The sequence below is a fragment of the Nannobrachium achirus genome, assembly GCF_963921795.1.
Source record: "Nannobrachium achirus genome assembly, chromosome: 15".
NCBI lineage: Eukaryota > Metazoa > Chordata > Actinopteri > Myctophiformes > Myctophidae > Nannobrachium > Nannobrachium achirus.
In genome coordinates, this window is record NC_137822.1 from 13,997,515 (window position 1) to 14,016,454 (window position 18,940).

Genomic DNA, 18,940 nt, shown 5'->3' on the forward strand with positions numbered 1-18,940 from the left:
AAAAGTACTCACGTGTTGTACTTAACACTCGGGTGACTGAAAAACAATCACTTCCACTCTGACTGCATTTATCAGTCAAATTGACAGGTACATTCTCTCCCTTTTGGCCCAGGAGAGCAACACCTCCTCCCCTGCTACCAGCGGGGGTTCTATTGTCTTCCAAATGTGAATTAGCATTTCAATTGACCTCTCAAATGGGGAGCGCAAAAGGTGTGAAATTCTCTCCTTGCTTCTGGGAGGGGGAGGAATGGGTGAGACCTGTCTTTATGACCGATAACTAACAGTAAGAGTGGTATAATGGTATATTATGTCATACTTAGGAAACGTTTCAGAAGGGGGAAAAAAGCGAGAACATAATGTCTTTGAGTATTTAGGAAAAGTCATGGAAGGGGAAATTTCTGAGACCGATTCGCATTTCAAAATGACATGTTAGTCACCTGTGTGTTAAGGGCTCGAACACACTGTACGATATTGCGTGGTACGATATTGTTCGAGTATTTCACACTACACAAGTGACTTTCTTGAAATCGGCGGTCATAATATCGTTGTGGTTTTCGCAGACAAGATTGATCACAGACAAGACTAAAACTAAATTACGTTTCATTCAAAAGACCGTGACTAAAAGTAAATCAAAATGTGCTGTCAAAAACAACTCAAGACTTCCGCATTTGAGCAGCAACATTGGTGCTCGAATCAAGACAAAATGTGGAAGAAGAAGAAGGCGTGCTTCGGGTGCGTCATTCGCTGCGGAGCAAAGTTACATTATATGTCCAAACCCGTTCGTTTTGTATTCATCATTTTTAAAAATGATTTAAACTAGTGAAAATAGCTGATCTACGAGCACACATCGCCTCGCATCGCGAGGCGTTGTGTGCTTGTAGATCTGCTAGTTTCACTAGTTTTGTGCGACAGTCTTGTATGAAAAGCAGAGCGTTACTTTACGAAAAAACTTCCAAATTTGAAACTTGGACATACAAGGTTTATGCCCGACAGTGACGATATACAGTGTTTTTTTTTTCTTTCTCAGTGTGTACAGTGTATATTATAACTATATGAGCAGCACACAGAGAAAAAAAGAAAAAAAAACTCAATGGCGCGGCCCTGGAGAGGGGCCAAGAATAAGGTAAATTCTTCTACTCTACTACATCTCAGAGGCAAATATTGTACTTTCCACTCCACTCAATCCTCTTCATGTCCCCCCCCCTCGCCATGCACTCCAGCACCCTGCCCTTTTCACACCCTCCATGTGTGAGACAGAAGAAGAGTATCAAGCGCATCAACGCGGCAACGTAGAGATCAGTGGTTCCCAAACAGTGGGTCGGGACACATTTGTGGATCACGGACCAATTTCTATGGGTCACAACTCGAGTACAAATTAATCCCATTTTCTTTTCCTACGTTTAAAACATAATATTTCAATGGATTTTCCCCTCCCCCCCCCAAAAAAAACGTTTTTTTTTTTTTTTGTAATACATTTCAAAACAAACAAACACATCGAAGAAATTCCATGAATTTAAATAAATAATACTTAAAGTAATTGAAGTGGTGAAAATAGTCGATCTACAAGCTCGCAACGCGGCGGCGAAGAGACACGTTGTGTGCGTGTGTAGAGCTGCTATTTTCACTAGTTTGGGTCCCAGGCAAACGTCTAATCTCTCTTTTGGGTCTCGACCTGAGAAGTTTGGGAACCACTGATCAGGGGCGTCACACCAAATTCTGGGCCCTGGGTACAAGGATTCACTGCGGGCCCCCCATGAATGTTAACCATTGAAAAATAGCAGATATACAAGCTCACAGCGCGGCACCGAGTGCCGCGCTGTGAGCTTGTAGATCTGCTATTTTTGAAAAATCGTCAAAATGTGTGCAAGAAACTTATGTTTCTATGTCAGTGGTGCTCAAACGTTTTCATGTGAAGGACCCCCAAGATGATATGTATTTGGCCACGGACCCCCATCTCAAAATATTTAGTTCCAGGGACACCCCCCAGAAGCAAAATTGAGTTACAAATGTTCGCTTAAAAAATACATATATTCAAAGATTTGCGCACATTTTCACGACTTTTCAAAAAAATAGCAGATCTACAAGCTTGCAGCGCGGCACTCAGTGCCGCGCTGTGAGCTTGTATATCTGCTATTTTTCAATAGCTAAAGTTACTAGGGCCCCTCCACCTTGGGCCCTGGTAACTCAGTCCCACTTTCCTACCCCTTGTGACGTCCCTGCACTGGTGTACGTAGATAATGCTCTGTTACAGGCACAAGTCTCATGTTCAAAATGTTCTCGAGTAAAGTACAAAAGTATCGGCATCAAAATATACTTAAAGTGCCAAAAGTATGGGAGCGGGATCCAGCTTGTGCAGACTTTATTGTCTTTGGATTCTGACCTCTGCTGGGGCACCTGGTCACGGGCGTCACAAGGGGGGGGGGGGAAGTGGGACTGAGTTATTAGGGCCCAAGGTGGAGGGGCCCTAGTAACTTTATCTATTTTTGAAAAGTCATGAAAATGTGTGCAAATCTTTGAATACGTGGATTTTAACATTTGTACCTCAAATTTTGCTTCTGGGGGGTCCCTGGAACGAAATATTTTGAGATGGGGGTCCGTGGGCCAAATACATATCATTTTGGGGGTCCTTCACATGAAAAGGTTTGAGCGCCACTGACATGGAAACATAGGTTTCTTGCACACATTTTCACAATCTTTCAAAAATAGCAGATCTACAAGCTCGCAGCGCGGCACTCGGTGCCGCGCTGCGAGCTTGTATATCTGCTATTTTTCAATAGTTAACATTCATGGGGGGCCCACAAGTGAATCCTTGTACCCAGGGCCCAGAATTTGGTGTGACGCCCCTGCACCTGCTACTTTAGTGAGTGCATGCTTTATTGTGCGTTTAAAGGACCCCAGCTGGGCAGCAAAATGACCAGCGAGCGGAGCAGGGGTCAAAGCAGAAGAGGGAGGGAGGGAGCACAGGCACAGTCCACTGTTGATATTGACAGCACCTTTTGATTTAGTTTTAGTCCTGGTCTTTTGGATACAATTCTGGAACACATCTCTGCCACTTTAGATTTTAACCACTTTAACCATTATTTAACATTTTGCGTGCCGCACTATGAGCTTGTAGATCTTCTTTTTTTCTTTTTTCTTTTTTGAAAAAATCTTGGAAAAACTTCAATCTTTGCTTCGGTTACACATCTCCATTCAGAAACATTGCCATTCAGAAGATTGACCTCCATTATTCTAAATGGAGGTGTCACCTAAACCTGACCTAAACCCTAACCTCAGTGGGGGTATTTCTGATGGGGATGTTTCTAAGTGGGGGTGTTTCTGAATGGAGGTCTGCCCCCGTTGTCCCTGGAACAACATATTTTAGGATATGGGTCCACAGCCAAATGCATATAATTCTGGGCGTTAAAACGTGTGAGAACCACATTTCTGTATAGCAACATACCGGTACGTTTTGTTTTTATTTATTATTTATTTTTGTTTTTATTTTTAGAAAATTGTTAGGTGTAAATTGGTTAATTTAACGGACAGCAACGGTTTCAAACTGGGTAGTGTTTTGTTCAGTCAGATCTCTCCAGGGCCAATGGGAGGAAGTTGATGCCGCTCTCTCTCATTAGAGTAATGCCTTACCGAAGACAGCAGAGGAGATACCATTGATTCCACCAGAGCCCTCTGGAAGCATTGATCTGTTGCTGTCGCAAGTCAGGGAAGTGCTGATTGCCCAAAACATTAGGGAAAGACACACACACACACACACACACACACACACACACACACACACACACACACACACACACGTGCGCGCGCACACACACACACACACACACACACACACACACACACGCACATGCACACACACACACACACACAAACACACACACACACACACACACACACACACACACACACACACACACACGCGCACACGTACACAAACACACACACACACACGCCGCGCACACACACACGCGCATACACACAAACGTGCGCTCATCACACATACACGTGTGCGGTCGTAGAAAGAGTGCATCAGGTTCAGTCCTATTCAGTGTCGTCTCTCCGCAGAGGAGTGAAAGTGTGGCACCAAACATTCATTGTTTTGTCTTCCAATATTATTGGCCGCTGGCAGGCAGAAACCTCTTATCTCCATATTCAACATTTTTGAGATTTTCTACTTTTGGTACGTTAAGTACATTTTGAAACCTGAAATAAATTGTCGGAATGGGGAATCCACTCTCATAGGTAATATGGTGTGACCGTGCCCTAAGACAGTGGTTCTCAACCTGTGACCCCAGGGGGGTCCCCAAATTATTGTGGGGGGTACTCCAGATGGTTAACTTAATGTGCAACATTGTTTTCTCACTCAACAGTTAACAAACCAACATAAAGCTAATATAAAGTGTATAGACTAGAGGGTATATGCATGTTTCTAAAGTGACCATTTAAGGACTTTTTAATACAGAATTGTGAAAATAGCCGATCTACATGCTCACAACGCCTCACAACGCGAGGCGTTGTGAGCATCTAGATTGGCTATTTTCACAATAGAAATGTGTTATGCAAAATGTAATGCCTCAACTCTTAGTGCTCGTCAGGTTGGGGGGTCCCCAGTTAAAATATGATTATTTTGGGGGTCGCGGCCTGATAAGGTTGAGACCACTGCCCTATAAGAGAGTATTTCTACATTGCAGTATTCATACTTTTACTATGTACGAAACGTGAGTACTTTTCCCACCACTATGAAGTTGATAGATAGCTGTGAACGTCAAATGGCTGCGTTCATGAACACTGAGTTCCAAGTGCTCAGCGAGACGTCTGCAGTTACGTACAAAAGTGGCAGGTGGACAGCGTTGTTACGCACGCACGCACGCACGCACGCACGCACGCACGCACGCACGCACGCACGCACGCGCGCACACACACACACACACACACACACACACACACACACACACACACACACACACACACAGATTACCGTGTTTCGTATTGAAACGTGCACACTCACACACAAACGGACGGACACACACACTCACACTCGCATGCGCACACACACACGCGCGCGCACGCAAAGCACTTGAGATTCCGTGCAGACACCGGCTCTGTCTCTCTGCCTTTCTTCTTGGCTCGCACTGTCGTTGCTTTCATGCGTCTGGACAGATCGCTATCACTTCCGGTGTAACCCTACAAAACACTTTGAGGACACGCGTGTGTGTGTGTGTGTGTGTGTGGGCATGCAGACAGTGGTGTAAAGTAACCAAGTATATTTACTCAACAACTGTACTTGAGTACACTTTTGAGGTTGGTCAATAGTTACTTTGACAACTCGCTCGCGCGCACGCGCACACACACACACACACACACACACACACACACACACACACACACACACACACGTGTGCGCACGCACACGCACACGCGCACACACACACACACACACAGTTAGACTCCCTCTCACAACGGTCCCTATAATAACTTATATCCAAAAAGCTGTGAGCCATAATAGACCGAACTTTACACAACTATGGGGTGGAATTTCTACTGTTTTGGGTTTGCCAGTTTGTTTTTTTAGTAATATATATATATAAAAATATATAACTGCTTTTTGTATGACAGTTAGATAAACGATTTAATCATGGACACAGTTGCGTCCAATAGATTTGACAGGCGTAGTTTGGAGAGAGGTTTTGGGGAAGTTTTAATACTCTGCTCCATCCGCGGTACTGCAGCAGGGCTAGCTCACTAACGGCGGCACAATAAAAGTTCTCCCAAATGATTAATATCAAAAAGCTGTGACTGGGACCAGATGCTGGTACCTCGGCTGACCCGCCATCAGCCCTAATTTATCAAACACACATTGGATTCAATTGAGTGCAAATGTGTATCGGGAGAGCATTAACCGTCAAAGACCGGGAACGCGCCCCGAGTCGCGTTTGATTTGAACCACTTTAACCATTATTTTATGCTTTAACCACTGAAAAATAGCAGATATACAAGCTCACAGCGCGGCACCGAGTGCCCCGCTGAGAAGTTTTGAAAAGTTTGCTTTGAAAGATATATATATTGAAATATTTGCACACATTTTCATGATTTTTCAAAAATAGCAGATCTACAAGCTCGCAGCGCGGCACTCGGTGCCGCGCTGTGAGCTTGTATATCTGCTATTTCTCAACAGTTAAAGCATTCAATAATTCTAGGCCTAAAGGGCTTAACATGGGGGAGAGACCGCGCGACGCATTAAAAAAATATGGCTCAGAGGGCTCGCCGCCGGTGAAATGAAAAAAAAAGGGAAAGACGGCAGGGAAAAGCTGAGCTAATAACTGGCGGACGGACTAATGGTTTCTATGCTCCGAGCTTATAGATCGGCTTTTTTTTTTTCCGGCCAGGGATAGACTTTTGCGGAATGTTTCGGAAGAGGGAAACATTTTTTCTATCATAAACATTGTTTGTGTATTATGTATCATCATCTTTGTCAGGTGGAAACCTCATATAGTCAAGTAAACACGAAGCAAAAGGAGCAGATCTACAAGCTCGAAACTGCTGCTTCTTTTGTAGATCTGCACAAAAAAATCGAGAACATTTGTGCAAGTCTTTTTGACCTGATTCTATAAATGTCTTCTAAATCCTTCAACTGTTTTTGAAAAACGCATGTTTCTAAGTCAGTGGTTCTCAGACTTTTTCCATGTCAAGGACCCCTAGAGTTGTATGTATGGCCGCCGACCCCCATCTCGAAATATCATGTATCAGGGACGCCCCCAGAAGCAAGTAGGCTATTTAAGCTTTGCACTGCTACGGCAGATGACAGCGGCAGCCGGAAATGATCAGCGCTCGACAGATAAATCTGCCACCGTCGCGGCCGTCTCTACTACGGCAGGAGCTAGCTTCCACGTAGTGTCTACAACGCCTGCTGCGTAGACACGTTCGCTGAACCAAAGAGTTCAGCGAAAGGGGTGGGACCCTGTCGCCGACGTCTGTTTGCTTAATGATTTGGACCGCAATGGCGATTACGTCATAGCAGCCGTAGTCCCACCACACGTCACGGTAGTAGAAAAGGGCTCCTTAAATTCCCCAATATTTGAGGTAAAGCGTAAAACACACAAAAAGGGGAAAATATGGAGATACGAGATTTCTGCCGGACAGCAACGACACTCTCTGTCTCACACACACACACACACACACACACACGCACACGCACACACGCACACACTAGAGACTATTCCAACAGCGCATGGCGCGGGCGTGATGCTGTAAGCGCAGCAGCTCACTGGGCACTGTGCTGTATCTCCATGAGACAGATGTGTTGTCATCATGTCTTCAGGGCGTTGGGAGGAGGAAGATGAGATGAGATGAGATAAGATAAGATAACGCGCTGTGTAGACGTTTATTTATCGATCCCCGCGGGGACATGATTCAGGTGTCGCGGTGTCAGTGGGAAGAGCATGGTTGGCGCTCGGGTGGCGCAGTGGTAAAGTCCCTGCCCACCACCACCACGGAAGGTTGTGGGTTTGAATCTCCTGTGGTGCAACCGGCTATGTGGGGCGTCTGTGCGAACACAATTGGCCTCCGTTCGTGTTCGATTTTAACCACTTTAACCATTATTTTATGCTTTAACTATTGAAAAATAGCAGATATACAAGCTCACAGCGCGGCACCGAGTATCTGATCTTTGACCAGACTTCTAAAATCCTTCTAAATCAGCTGTTCTCAAACTTTTTCATGTCAAGGACCCCCAAAATTACAGGTATTTGGCCGCAGTCCCCCATCTCAAAATGATGTTGTTCCAGGGACCACCCAAGGTTGTGGGTTTGAATCCCCTGTGGTGCAACCGGCTATGTTGGGCGTCTGTGCCAACCAGGCCTGGAATTTCGTCATTTTAGGGGCAAGGCCACTTGGCCTTTGGTGTTGTCCATTTTTTGAGGGTACAAAGGCCAAATGCCAGGGCAGGAAGGCCATCAAATAAAACAAGATTTTAGTCCATTGAATGATTTTGTTGAATTTAAGGGTTAGGGATGATGATAACCTAATCTGCAGTGAAATAGGTAAATTATGGTATTTACAATCTGATCCATGCTGGTTACACATCTTCATTCTGAAACATTGCCATTCAGAAGATTGACTTCCATTAGCCCTGCACCAATCAAAGTCAATGGATTGGTTTAAAGATAGGAACTCGGGAGAGATTTCAGAATCTCACAACAAAAGACACTGGTGTCTACATGACAAGAAAGAGACACTAGTGTCTGTCCAGTCTAGTCTCTACATATTGACAACAAGAAAGAGACAGAGGAGAAAGTGGTATAGTCAGCTGGGGCATTAAGGCCACTGTGGCCTCAAGTCATGCAATTTTTTTGAGGGGCACAAGGCCAAACTGAGGGGCAACGGCGGCCATGGCCTTCATGGCCTCCATGAAATTCCTGCCCTGGTGCCAACACAATTGGCCTGTGTTCGGGTGAGGGTAGCTGGTAGCTGGTGGTCATTGTTGCGTGTATTCCTACGGACTGGGGTGGCACCTGTCAGCAGGGAGTGTTGGGCGGGAGGAGTAGGACGAAAGCTCTACGTCAGGGTTCCCCAATAGGCGGCCTGCGGGGGGCTACTGTCTGGCCCACACCAACCCCAGTAATAATGGTGGTATAAGAGCAGCAACAACACTAGTATATCGTCGTTGTCGGGTGGAAATCTCGTATCTCCAAATGTGTACGTTCTTTCGCAAATCGTACAAGGCCGTCGCACAAAAGTAGTAAAAACAGCAGATCTACAAGCACACAACGCCTCGCGGTGCGAGGCGTTGTGTGCTTGTAGATCGTCTGTTTTCACTAGTTAAAATAATCTTTTAAATGATAAATGCAAAACGAACGGTTATGGACATACAAGATTTTCACCCAACAACGACGATATCTGAACTGTCGCTGGAGTAGCGGGAACGCCACAGTCGCCCCCTGCAATGTTGTGGCCCTCGTCTTGGTACCCTAGACATAATTCGGCCCTTGGGGAAAACTAATTGGGGAACCCTGCACTACGTCCTCCTGGTGGGGGCTCCTCACTGGCAGGTGAGTCAGTAGGATACAACAGCAGTGACAACACAGAAATGTGTGTGGGGAGGAATCAATATTGGTATAACAACTAAATTGGGGGGCGAAAAAGGGATACAAATAATTGGCTAAAAACCCTCTGGGACTGAAATTATTTTAAAAAAAAGAAATGGAAAAGCATGGTTGAGCATGAAACACAGAAGAGGTACACAGGTAAGACTGAAATAGAAAAAGCTAAAATAGAAATAAATAGTAGGGAGAGTCTTTACTCCAGACAGCTGCACTCTGGGGCTGACTGTACTGTACTGCATGCTGATAGTATCTGGTGCACAACGTGGGGCTGGCAGCAGGATCAAAGGATGGCTGTGCGTGCCAAGTCCCTATGAGCAGTAAGAATGAAGGATCTGTCTCTATGTACAGTAAGAATGAAGGATCTGTCTCTATGTACAGTAAGAATGAAGGATCTGTCTCTATGTACAGTAAGAATGAAGGATCTGTCTCTATGTACAGTAAGAATGAAGGATCTGTCTCTATGTACAGTAAGAATGAAGGATCTGTCTCTATGTACAGTAAGAATGAAGGATCTGTCTCTCTGTACAGTAAGAATGAAGGATCTGTCTCTATGTACAGTAAGAATGAAGGATCTGTCTCTATGTACAGTAAGAATGAAGGATCTGTCTCTATGAGCAGTAAGAATGAAGGATCTGTCTCTATGTACAGTAAGAATGAAGGATCTGTCTCTATGTACAGTAAGAATGAAGGATCTGTCTCTATGTACAGTAAGAATGAAGGATCTGTCTCTATGAACAGTAAGAATGAAGGATCTGTCTCTCTATGTACAGTAAGAATGAAGGATCTGTCTCTATGTACAGTAAGAATGAAGGATCTGTCTCTATGTACAGTAAGAATGAAGGATCTGTCTCTCTATGTACAGTAAGAATGAAGGATCTGTCTCTATGTACAGTAAGAATGAAGGATCTGTCTCTATGTACAGTAAGAATGAAGGATCTGTCTCTATGTACAGTAAGAATGAAGGATCTGTCTCTATGTACAGTAAGAATGAAGGATCTGTCTCTATGAACAGTAAGAATGAAGGATCTGTCTCTATGTACAGTAAGAATGAAGGATCTGTCTCTATGTACAGTAAGAATGAAGGATCTGTCCCTATGAGCAGTAAGAATGAAGGATCTGTCTCTATGTACAGTAAGAATGAAGGATCTGTCTCTATGTACAGTAAGAATGAAGGATCTGTCTCTATGTACAGTAAGAATGAAGGATCTGTCTCTATGTACAGTAAGAATGAAGGATCTGTCTCTATGTACAGTAAGAATGAAGGATCTGTCTCTATGTACAGTAAGAATGAAGGATCTGTCTCTCTATGTACAGTAAGAATGAAGGATCTGTCTCTATGTACAGTAAAAATGAAGGATCTGTCTCTCTATGTACAGTAAGAATGAAGGATCTGTCTCTATTTACAGTAAGAATGAAGGATCTGTCTCTATGTACAGTAAGAATGAAGGATCTGTCTCTATGTACAGTAAGAATGAAGGATCTGTCTCTATGTACAGTAAGAATGAAGGATCTGTCTCTATGTACAGTAAGAATGAAGGATCTGTCTCTATGTACAGTAAGAATGAAGGATCTGTCTCTCTATGTACAGTAAGAATGAAGGATCTGTCTCTATGTACAGTAAAAATGAAGGATCTGTCTCTCTATGTACAGTAAGAATGAAGGATCTGTCTCTATTTACAGTAAGAATGAAGGATCTGTCTCTATGTACAGTAAGAATGAAGGATCTGTCTCTATGAACAGTAAGAATGAAGGATCTGTCTCTATGTACAGTAAGAATGAAGGATCTGTCTCTATGTACAGTAAGAATGAAGGATCTGTCTCTATGTACAGTAAGAATGAAGGATCTGTCTCTATGTACAGTAAGAATGAAGGATCTGTCTCTATGTACAGTAAGAATGAAGGATCTGTCTCTATGTACAGTAAGAATGAAGGATCTGTCTCTATGTACAGTAAGAATGAAGGATCTGTCTCTATGTACAGTAAGAATGAAGGATCTGTCTCTATGTACAGTAAGAATGAAGGATCCCCCTCTATGTACCGTACGCTACAGGCGCAAACACAAACATTTACGCGAACAGATACGCCACACAGAACCATTGCCCTTACATCAGTACAGAGCTCCAATACCATGTATTTGTCAACATGCGGCGCCAGGGCCCCACCAGTGATGCAAAACCAAAATATCTGACCTAGCCTACAATGCTCGCAAGAACCATCATCATCATCATCATCATCATCATCATCATCATCATCATCGTTATATGAATGGACGGTGATATGAACTGAACCAGCTGATCTGAGATGATGAATTCACAAAATGTGAAAAAAAAAAGTATTTGTGGTTTTCTCCTCGGGCCAACTGGCAGCGTGCACGAGAACATTTGGCACAGATCGGCGGGTTTGCGAGATTAGTCGCGGACACCCAGACACGAACACACACAAACACATACACACACACACACACACAAGCACACCACACACACACACACACACACACACACACCCTAACGCTCTTTCTAGACGCCTTGCCCCCTAGCTGCCACGATGCTGTAATAATAATTAACGGCTCCAAAACACCCCTCTGCCCTGGAAGAAAAGACAGAAACGTGCCAATAGCTCACTTTATTGGATGAGCCATCATCGTTCCTCCTGTCAGATAACGTCTGACCCTAAACGATAACAAGTTTTAGTGCCGATTGATGACATTCTGGAGTGCTGGAGCCGCGGCTTACAGTAACAGTCGCGCGATGAAGCGATATCTGGACGACCGATTAAAGTATAGGCTACGCTGAAAACATCAAGGTGAACTTGGAGCTGAGCCATAGGACATAGTCTAACACAACACGCAGTTGTACTTCTGACATTCAGAGTGAATGTCAGTGCGTTGCGTCGATGATGTGTTACGAAAGCATCAAGGCCCGCCAAAATGCATTTTTGCCGACAGAATCGATTGTACAGAATCTTATGTTATTTAGCCAAACAAAACTAGAATAAACCTTAAACATTTCATATGACTAAAACACGACTAAAACTAAATTGAACTTGATTCAAAAGACTATGACTAAAACTAAAGCAAAAATATTATTTACAGGGGAGATATGAGGGTTCCGTCCGGCAGCAACGAATAGCCTACGTCAGGGGTCTTCAACGTTTTCAGGCCGGGGACCCCCAAACTGATGGGGAGATGGAGCAGGGACCCCCTACCACCTCGTAGGGTGGGGGGGTCGGGGGTACGACATATTTTTTATTTTAAACATGTACAAGTTACAGCGAGCAGGGTGGGCCGTACCACTACCATTTCTAAAATACTACTTATTAACTGAGAACCAATGTCAATAATATCAACAATCTGTCAATTGCATACTAATCATGTATTGTATTCAAGCTATTCAAAATGGATAGAATCATGATTTATTTTTTAACATAAATGTGAAAAAAAAAAAAAAAAAAAACATTTTTTGAAATGTTTTTTTCTTTTTTTTTAATCAATAATTTCGCGGACCCCCTGCAGTACCTCCGCGGACCCCCTAGGGGTCGCGGACCCCCTGTTGAAGACCCCTGGCCTACGTCTATGAACATGCACCTTGTCTGTCAAGTCCCTTTATTGACATTCTGGCGAGAGAAACTAAGAGAGATTGGGAGAAATCAGAACAAGTGAACACAATAACATTTCCTATTGATCTCTTTATCTTGGTCTAAACATACTAACTGTATTAGACAATATTGTCATCAAAATGGGAAGAGGAATCGGTATGGCTAGGAAGTGTTCTGCTTTCATCACTCCCTCCATTCCTTGGTTCTGTCTAATTTAGAACACTGTAATCTGGTCGTCAGCTACACAATTGGATTTGAAAAAGTTACAGGTTGCTCAGAATAAAGCGGCTCGAATGGCACTAGGATGTTCATCCAGGAGAAGTATTAGCTAGAGTATATGCCAGAAAATCTGTCTTGGCTAGTGGTTGAACAGAAATTATCGGTTAATCTTTTAATGGTACTGCGTAGGGCATTAACGACTTGTGATTTTTGCAAGTCGATTCAACTCAGTAAAAAGTTGAGTTGAAGTCGACTTTATCATTTGATGACGTCGTCACATCACACACGACCCCCCAATTATTTTGGGGGGGTCCCCAGATGATTAACTTAATGTGAAACATTGTTTTCTCTCTCAACTGTAAACAAGATAAAGTTTAAGTGTATAGAGGGTATCTTCACATTTCTAAAGTGCCAATTTAAGGACTTTTTAATAACTAAAATGACAAATTAAACATTGTCCACATTGTCAAATATTTAGAGGCAGAAATTGTGAAAATAGCAGATCTACATGCTCACAACGCCTCGCAGAATAGAAAGTATTATTATTTTTCTTTTCAACTTCGACTTTCCCTGGTGGGAGTTGACTTGTGTAATGAGGTCGACTGAGTCGACTTGTTGACTTTTTCGTTAATGCCCTAGTACTGCGTAACATTATTAGCACCGATACGCCATCTAGCTTGGTTCAACAGTTACAAATGGCTTCTGAGCACGGGAACACAACATCTCCACGGACAAGAGCACATCTATTTTTTTTGCCACGGACACATTTGTCTGTGTACCCGACATATCGATGACCCCTGATGTGGTGTATACAACTGGCTCTAAGTGGGGTCCAGGTCCTTGAGGGGGGTCCCCATGCATTATTTTTTTAAATACTGCATTATAATCATTTTATCCCCTTTATCCATTTTATATGTTGGCTATTCAGAAAATAGCAGATCCAAAAGCTCACAGCGCATCACTTTGTGCCACACTGCGAGTTTGTACGTATCCGCTATTTCTTTTTAAAGATATCCTCTTCAGATGGGGGGGTCCCTGCTGGCCAAATCTATATCAATTTGGGGGTCCTTGGTATATACAGATCCTTCTAAAAAAAAAGAATGTTGTGTAAAAGTAAGTTTTCTTGAAACGTTCATATATTTCTTGAAACTTTCATATATTCTAGATACATTGGACATTCAGTGAATTTTTATGGCATACAGCTCATGAATATCAAAAGTCCATATTTCAAAATATTACAATATTACACGAGACCACTCAAAACAAGGATTTATAATAGAAATGTCAACCTTCTGAAGTCAGAGTTGCTTGAAGGCCAGCGGGAAAGTTTTCCGAAGTCAGTTATGATTTGGGGTGCTATGGCATCTGCAATGCTTTTTGACACAATATTCTAATGTTTCTAGAAGGATCTGTATGCTGCACGTATAAGTGTAAAGTTCACAGGATGTTGAGGTGACCTCATCATCACAACACACACACATGACTTGGGACAGGAACAGTGTGTTCTTCACACTTTGAAATCCTTTCTCCATGGCTTTAATGGACAGTGTTCCACTGGCCTCTTCTCATGCAGAGAGACATCAAACCGTCCGTTTTCGAGATGTTGTTGAAAGGAATAACATCCCCCCCAGGGCCGTAGCGCGCCTAATCGGCGCTCTAGGCGAGCTCTCTCGAATGCGCCCCCCCACTCCCGCGCGCGCTTGCGGGTTTTGCCGTGAATTTAGTCGGTTTTGGGTCGGTTTTGGGCTGGTTTGGGTCCACTCCCTCCATTTCGGCGCCCCCTTGGCGCCCCCTCTAGGCTGGCGCTCTAGGCGACCGCCTAGTCCGCCTATAGCTAAAAACGGCCCTGATCCCCCCGGCCCCCCACACATACACACACTGTGCCACGGAGGTGCTGTCTGCTACAAGCACGGTGTACAGTAATGCAATCCTGTACTTATCACAGTCAGACATCTCGGTCACTCTGTTGTGCTGGGAAATCCTGGAAATCCTTGAATTCCTTGAAATCCCTTTTTACATGAATGAGTGAGCAGTTTAGTGTGAATCCATGCAATATTAGTCTCGCGTCGCCAGACAATCTGAGATCTCTAACCCTGCCTGCCGACAGTCTGGGGCAGTGGTTCTAAAGACGTCTTTAACTTCAAAGGTGAGTAAACGCCCACGGGCGCAACACCAGAGGGAAGCTCCGCTGCATCTCCTTCCCCCCAGATACGGCACAAATGTGGGGATGAATTAATTCTGCTATGCCACCAAGACGAGGAATGTCCTACCAACAGCAATCACAAAAGCACGACTCCCTACCCTCCTTCAAAACCCCCGCCTGGGGGCGCCCATTGGCCTACTGGTCCAGGCACATAGGCATTGATGCCTGACGGCATGGCCGGTTCGATTCCCGATCCGGACGACCTTTGCCGCATGTCACTCCCCGTCTCTCCCCCCATTTCCCCGTCTCTCCCCCAGCCTGTCTGCAATTTCCAACTGGACCTAGACCAGTCCTCTAGCTTGCCAAAAGAAAATACCCCCAACCGTTTTTCTGTAAATATTCCTTTACTGCTCCTACTGTAGTATTGATGATTTATTGCATATTGTATTACTTGATGAATTGAAAACACAGGACCATAATGGAAACAAGCCCGCAGGGCTTTTGGGGTTATCCATTTAGCATTAATGTAACTGTACCGTTGCACTTTTTGCTGTTAATAAAGTATTCAATCAATCAATCAAACAGAAGGACGGACAGGGACGAAACCTTGGTGAAAACATGTTGGCACTGGAAATATTGTGTTCTTTAAAATGAGTCTGAATGATCCTGTAAGACCGTGGTTTTCAACCAGTGGTCCCTGAGGGGGTTCCAGGTGGTCCCCGACTAAATGATTAAAAAGACACCCACAGGTCTTGTGGAATCGGAAAATATTCATTGTCCGTTTCACGACCATCCATCTGAAAGATAAAGGCTTCCAAGTCTTGCATGCGCCCAATCGAAATACTTTACCGCTTTAGTGACACAATAAAAACATCCCCTCCTCTGTGTGGCTAACTTCAGCTGGGTCACCTCACCACCCACCTGAAAAACCTTTGCACTTTATGTACACTTAAAAAAAAAAGTATTTCTCCAAGTATAATCATAATACATGATGATCATGTTTTAGGGGGAAAAGAATCTTGGCACCCCATCTTTAACACATCGGATGCCCACGTGATCTCTGACGTCTTATTTGCTGGTGCCCATGGCAACGCGTCATTTTACCTACCGGCGAGAGTACTGGCGAGAAGAGTAATCTGAGTAAATGTAATCCGAGTATGTCCTGTTTATTTCGTGAAAATCTTTTCTTTCAGTCAGGACCGTTTTTTATCATTTCTAAGCCACAGTGTTTGTGTTACGGCATGTAGAAGAGGCTGCCGTTTTGAGAAAAAAAGGAAAAAAGGAAGAGAATCCGGAGAAAACAGCATTTTTGTGCAGCCGGTAAACAGGAAGTCAACGAGCCACACAGCACGTCCGGGTGACGTAATTGCGCGCTGCATGTTGGGAAATGGAGTTGTTTCATCACCGCGGTAGCCAAGTGCAGTAGCTACAGTACAGTATAGTTTACTGTACAACGCGCCAAACGCGTCGTTGGGCACTCGTAAAGATCAAAGAGATTGACGCGTAGACACCACGTGGGCACCCGATGTGTTAATAACGTATTAAATTAACTATTTTACTGCTTCCAACGTTAACGCTCGTCCCAATTCTGGGACCGCGGGTGTGTACAGTAAAAAAACATCTCCTGTAATGCTGCTCTCAAATCTCCACCACACGTAAACATCAATGGAGTCCCAAATCACTTCCTGGCTGTTTTCTGTGGACCTGATGGGGAGGCCCATTTCACATTCATTCCTTGCATAAGGCTTCCCCCTGCCGTCAGTTTGGCTACAGTACAGATATAATGTGTCCATTGAAAACGATTATGTTTGGAAATGATCCATAGATACTTTTTTATAACATCGCAAAGGTAAGCTACTTTTTGATGGCACCAGCACAAATACATAATAAATATGGCGGTAGAACTGTTAACGAATCAACGGATCAGTCCCTTACCTTTGTGACGGCGGGATAGCCGGCGGCCACCTCCCCGGAGCAGTAGGGCTTCTCCTCGTGGGACACCTCCACCACGGAGGCCCACTGGTCCAGGAAGCCACTGGGGGTGTAGAGGCCGCAGTCCCTCACGCCCGTCTCCCGCTCAAAGTCCTCGCACACCCCGTCGCCGTCGTAGAAGTAGCACATGCTGGGCTCGTCTGCAAGCGGCGGTGGGAGGAAGGGAAAAAAAAGTACACTCAATTTCTTTACCGATGCCGTGAAGTGGACACGTTATGTTACAAGTGAAAGTTCTGGGATTCAAGACGAGTAAAAGTATTATTTCTGAATCAGTAAACTGTCGAGGACCTCCATAACTCTGAGTGCATATAAAATGGAACCAAATGGTCCGCTAGTTCATTTGTTTCACAGGCCTGTGCAGGGTTCATTTGGAGCCGACTCAAGGAACCCGAAGGGTCCCTGCGACGACAACATGTTTTAATGTAATATAAATGAATGGAAAAGAAATGATGAGATAAATATCACATAACTCTGTAGATAGAGATAGATATTAAAAGGGTGCATGCGTCAATGGTATGGCGGAGTTGTGTATATAGTGCCTGAGCCCCCTTGACATGTCCTTGACATGAAAACGTTTGAGAACCTCTGCCGTATAGCGGGCCCCAACTCCAGTGGGTTAAAACAGTGGTTCTCAACCTTTTCAGGCTGTGACCCCCCAAAAAATAATATTTTAACTGGGGACCCCCCCACCCTGACGAGCACTAAGAGTTGAGGAATTACATTTTGTATAACACGGTTCTATTGTGAAAATAGTTCTATTGTGAAAATATTTTCACAATTTCTGCCTCTAGAGGTATTAAAAAGTCCTTAAATTGTCACTTTATAGAAATGTGCAGATACACTTTAAATTTATGTTGGTTTGTTTACTGTTGAGAGAGAAAACAAAGTTGCACATTAAGTTAATCATCTGGGGACCCCCCAAAATAATTCTGGGGACCCCCCTGGGGGTCCCGACCCACAGGTTGAGAACCACTGGGTTAAAAGAACAAGCAGGCAGAATAGAAGTCAAGCAGGCAGAGAGAGAGCGAAAAGGACCGAGTGAGTGTTGTTCTGTTCATGGCTTTTCCAGACGTCCCACATGGAGATGGAAGGGAAAGGCTCTGGAAGCTGGAAGCAAACGGGAGCAGGAGAAGAGGAGAAGGTAGAGAGATTGTAGCTGGAAGCTGTTGGAAGAGACTAGGAGAGGGACAGAGTGTTGGGCCTCTCTCTCTCTCTCTCTCTCTCTCTCTCTCTCTCTCTCTCTCTCTCTCAGCTCTAGCAGTGTCAGCCGGCGGCAGGGGCGTCACAAGGGAGGCGGGGGGGAAACGTGGGACTGAGTTACTAGGGCCCAAGGAGGTGGAGGGGCGGGCCTTAATTATTTTATATACTTTACTGTAGCTATTGAACAATAGCAGATATACAAGCTCGAGCTTGTAGATCTGCTATTTTTTAAAAGTCGCTGAAAACAGGCCTGGGTGTATTGTAATCTTTGAATAGGCCTGTATCATGACCACACAACCTTTGACCCTATGTGAAAACATATTTTAATAACACATTATTTGATATACTACATTTAATAACTACCCTTTGTTTAGCGATTTTCAAAACGTTCTATTCATAGAAACAACAAAGGTCTCACGTTCGTGATTCACTGCCATCCTGGATGGCTTTGTTCGAGGCTTAACATAATTGTTATAAATATTTTTGTAAAAGTCTATGGGGAAAATGAATGGCCGATTTTTAAGTGACCCCAGTAAACCACTTCCGCTGCGATGCTCTATAATATGAAGAACATTCATGGCCCGGCCCGCAGTGAGTGAATCCTTGTACCCGGGGCCCCAGAGTTTTAAATGCGACACCCCTGGCCGGTGGGGTTCCAGTTAAGGGGAGGAAAAAGGCGGCATTCCGTGCCAAG

The 18,940-nt window shown here is 44.2% G+C and overlaps 1 protein-coding gene across 1 annotated transcript in view; it reads right to left on the minus strand.

The window, feature by feature from the left end:
* The window catches only part of pappaa (pregnancy-associated plasma protein A, pappalysin 1a), a gene marked incomplete at both ends in the record, with an annotated part of 282,732 nt that overhangs the window by 138,738 nt on the left and 125,054 nt on the right, over positions 1–18,940 (minus strand). The window contains 1 exon segment of the mRNA XM_080743260.1: positions 16,990–17,186. Coding sequence (XP_080599386.1) covers positions 16,990–17,186 — 197 coding nt within the window.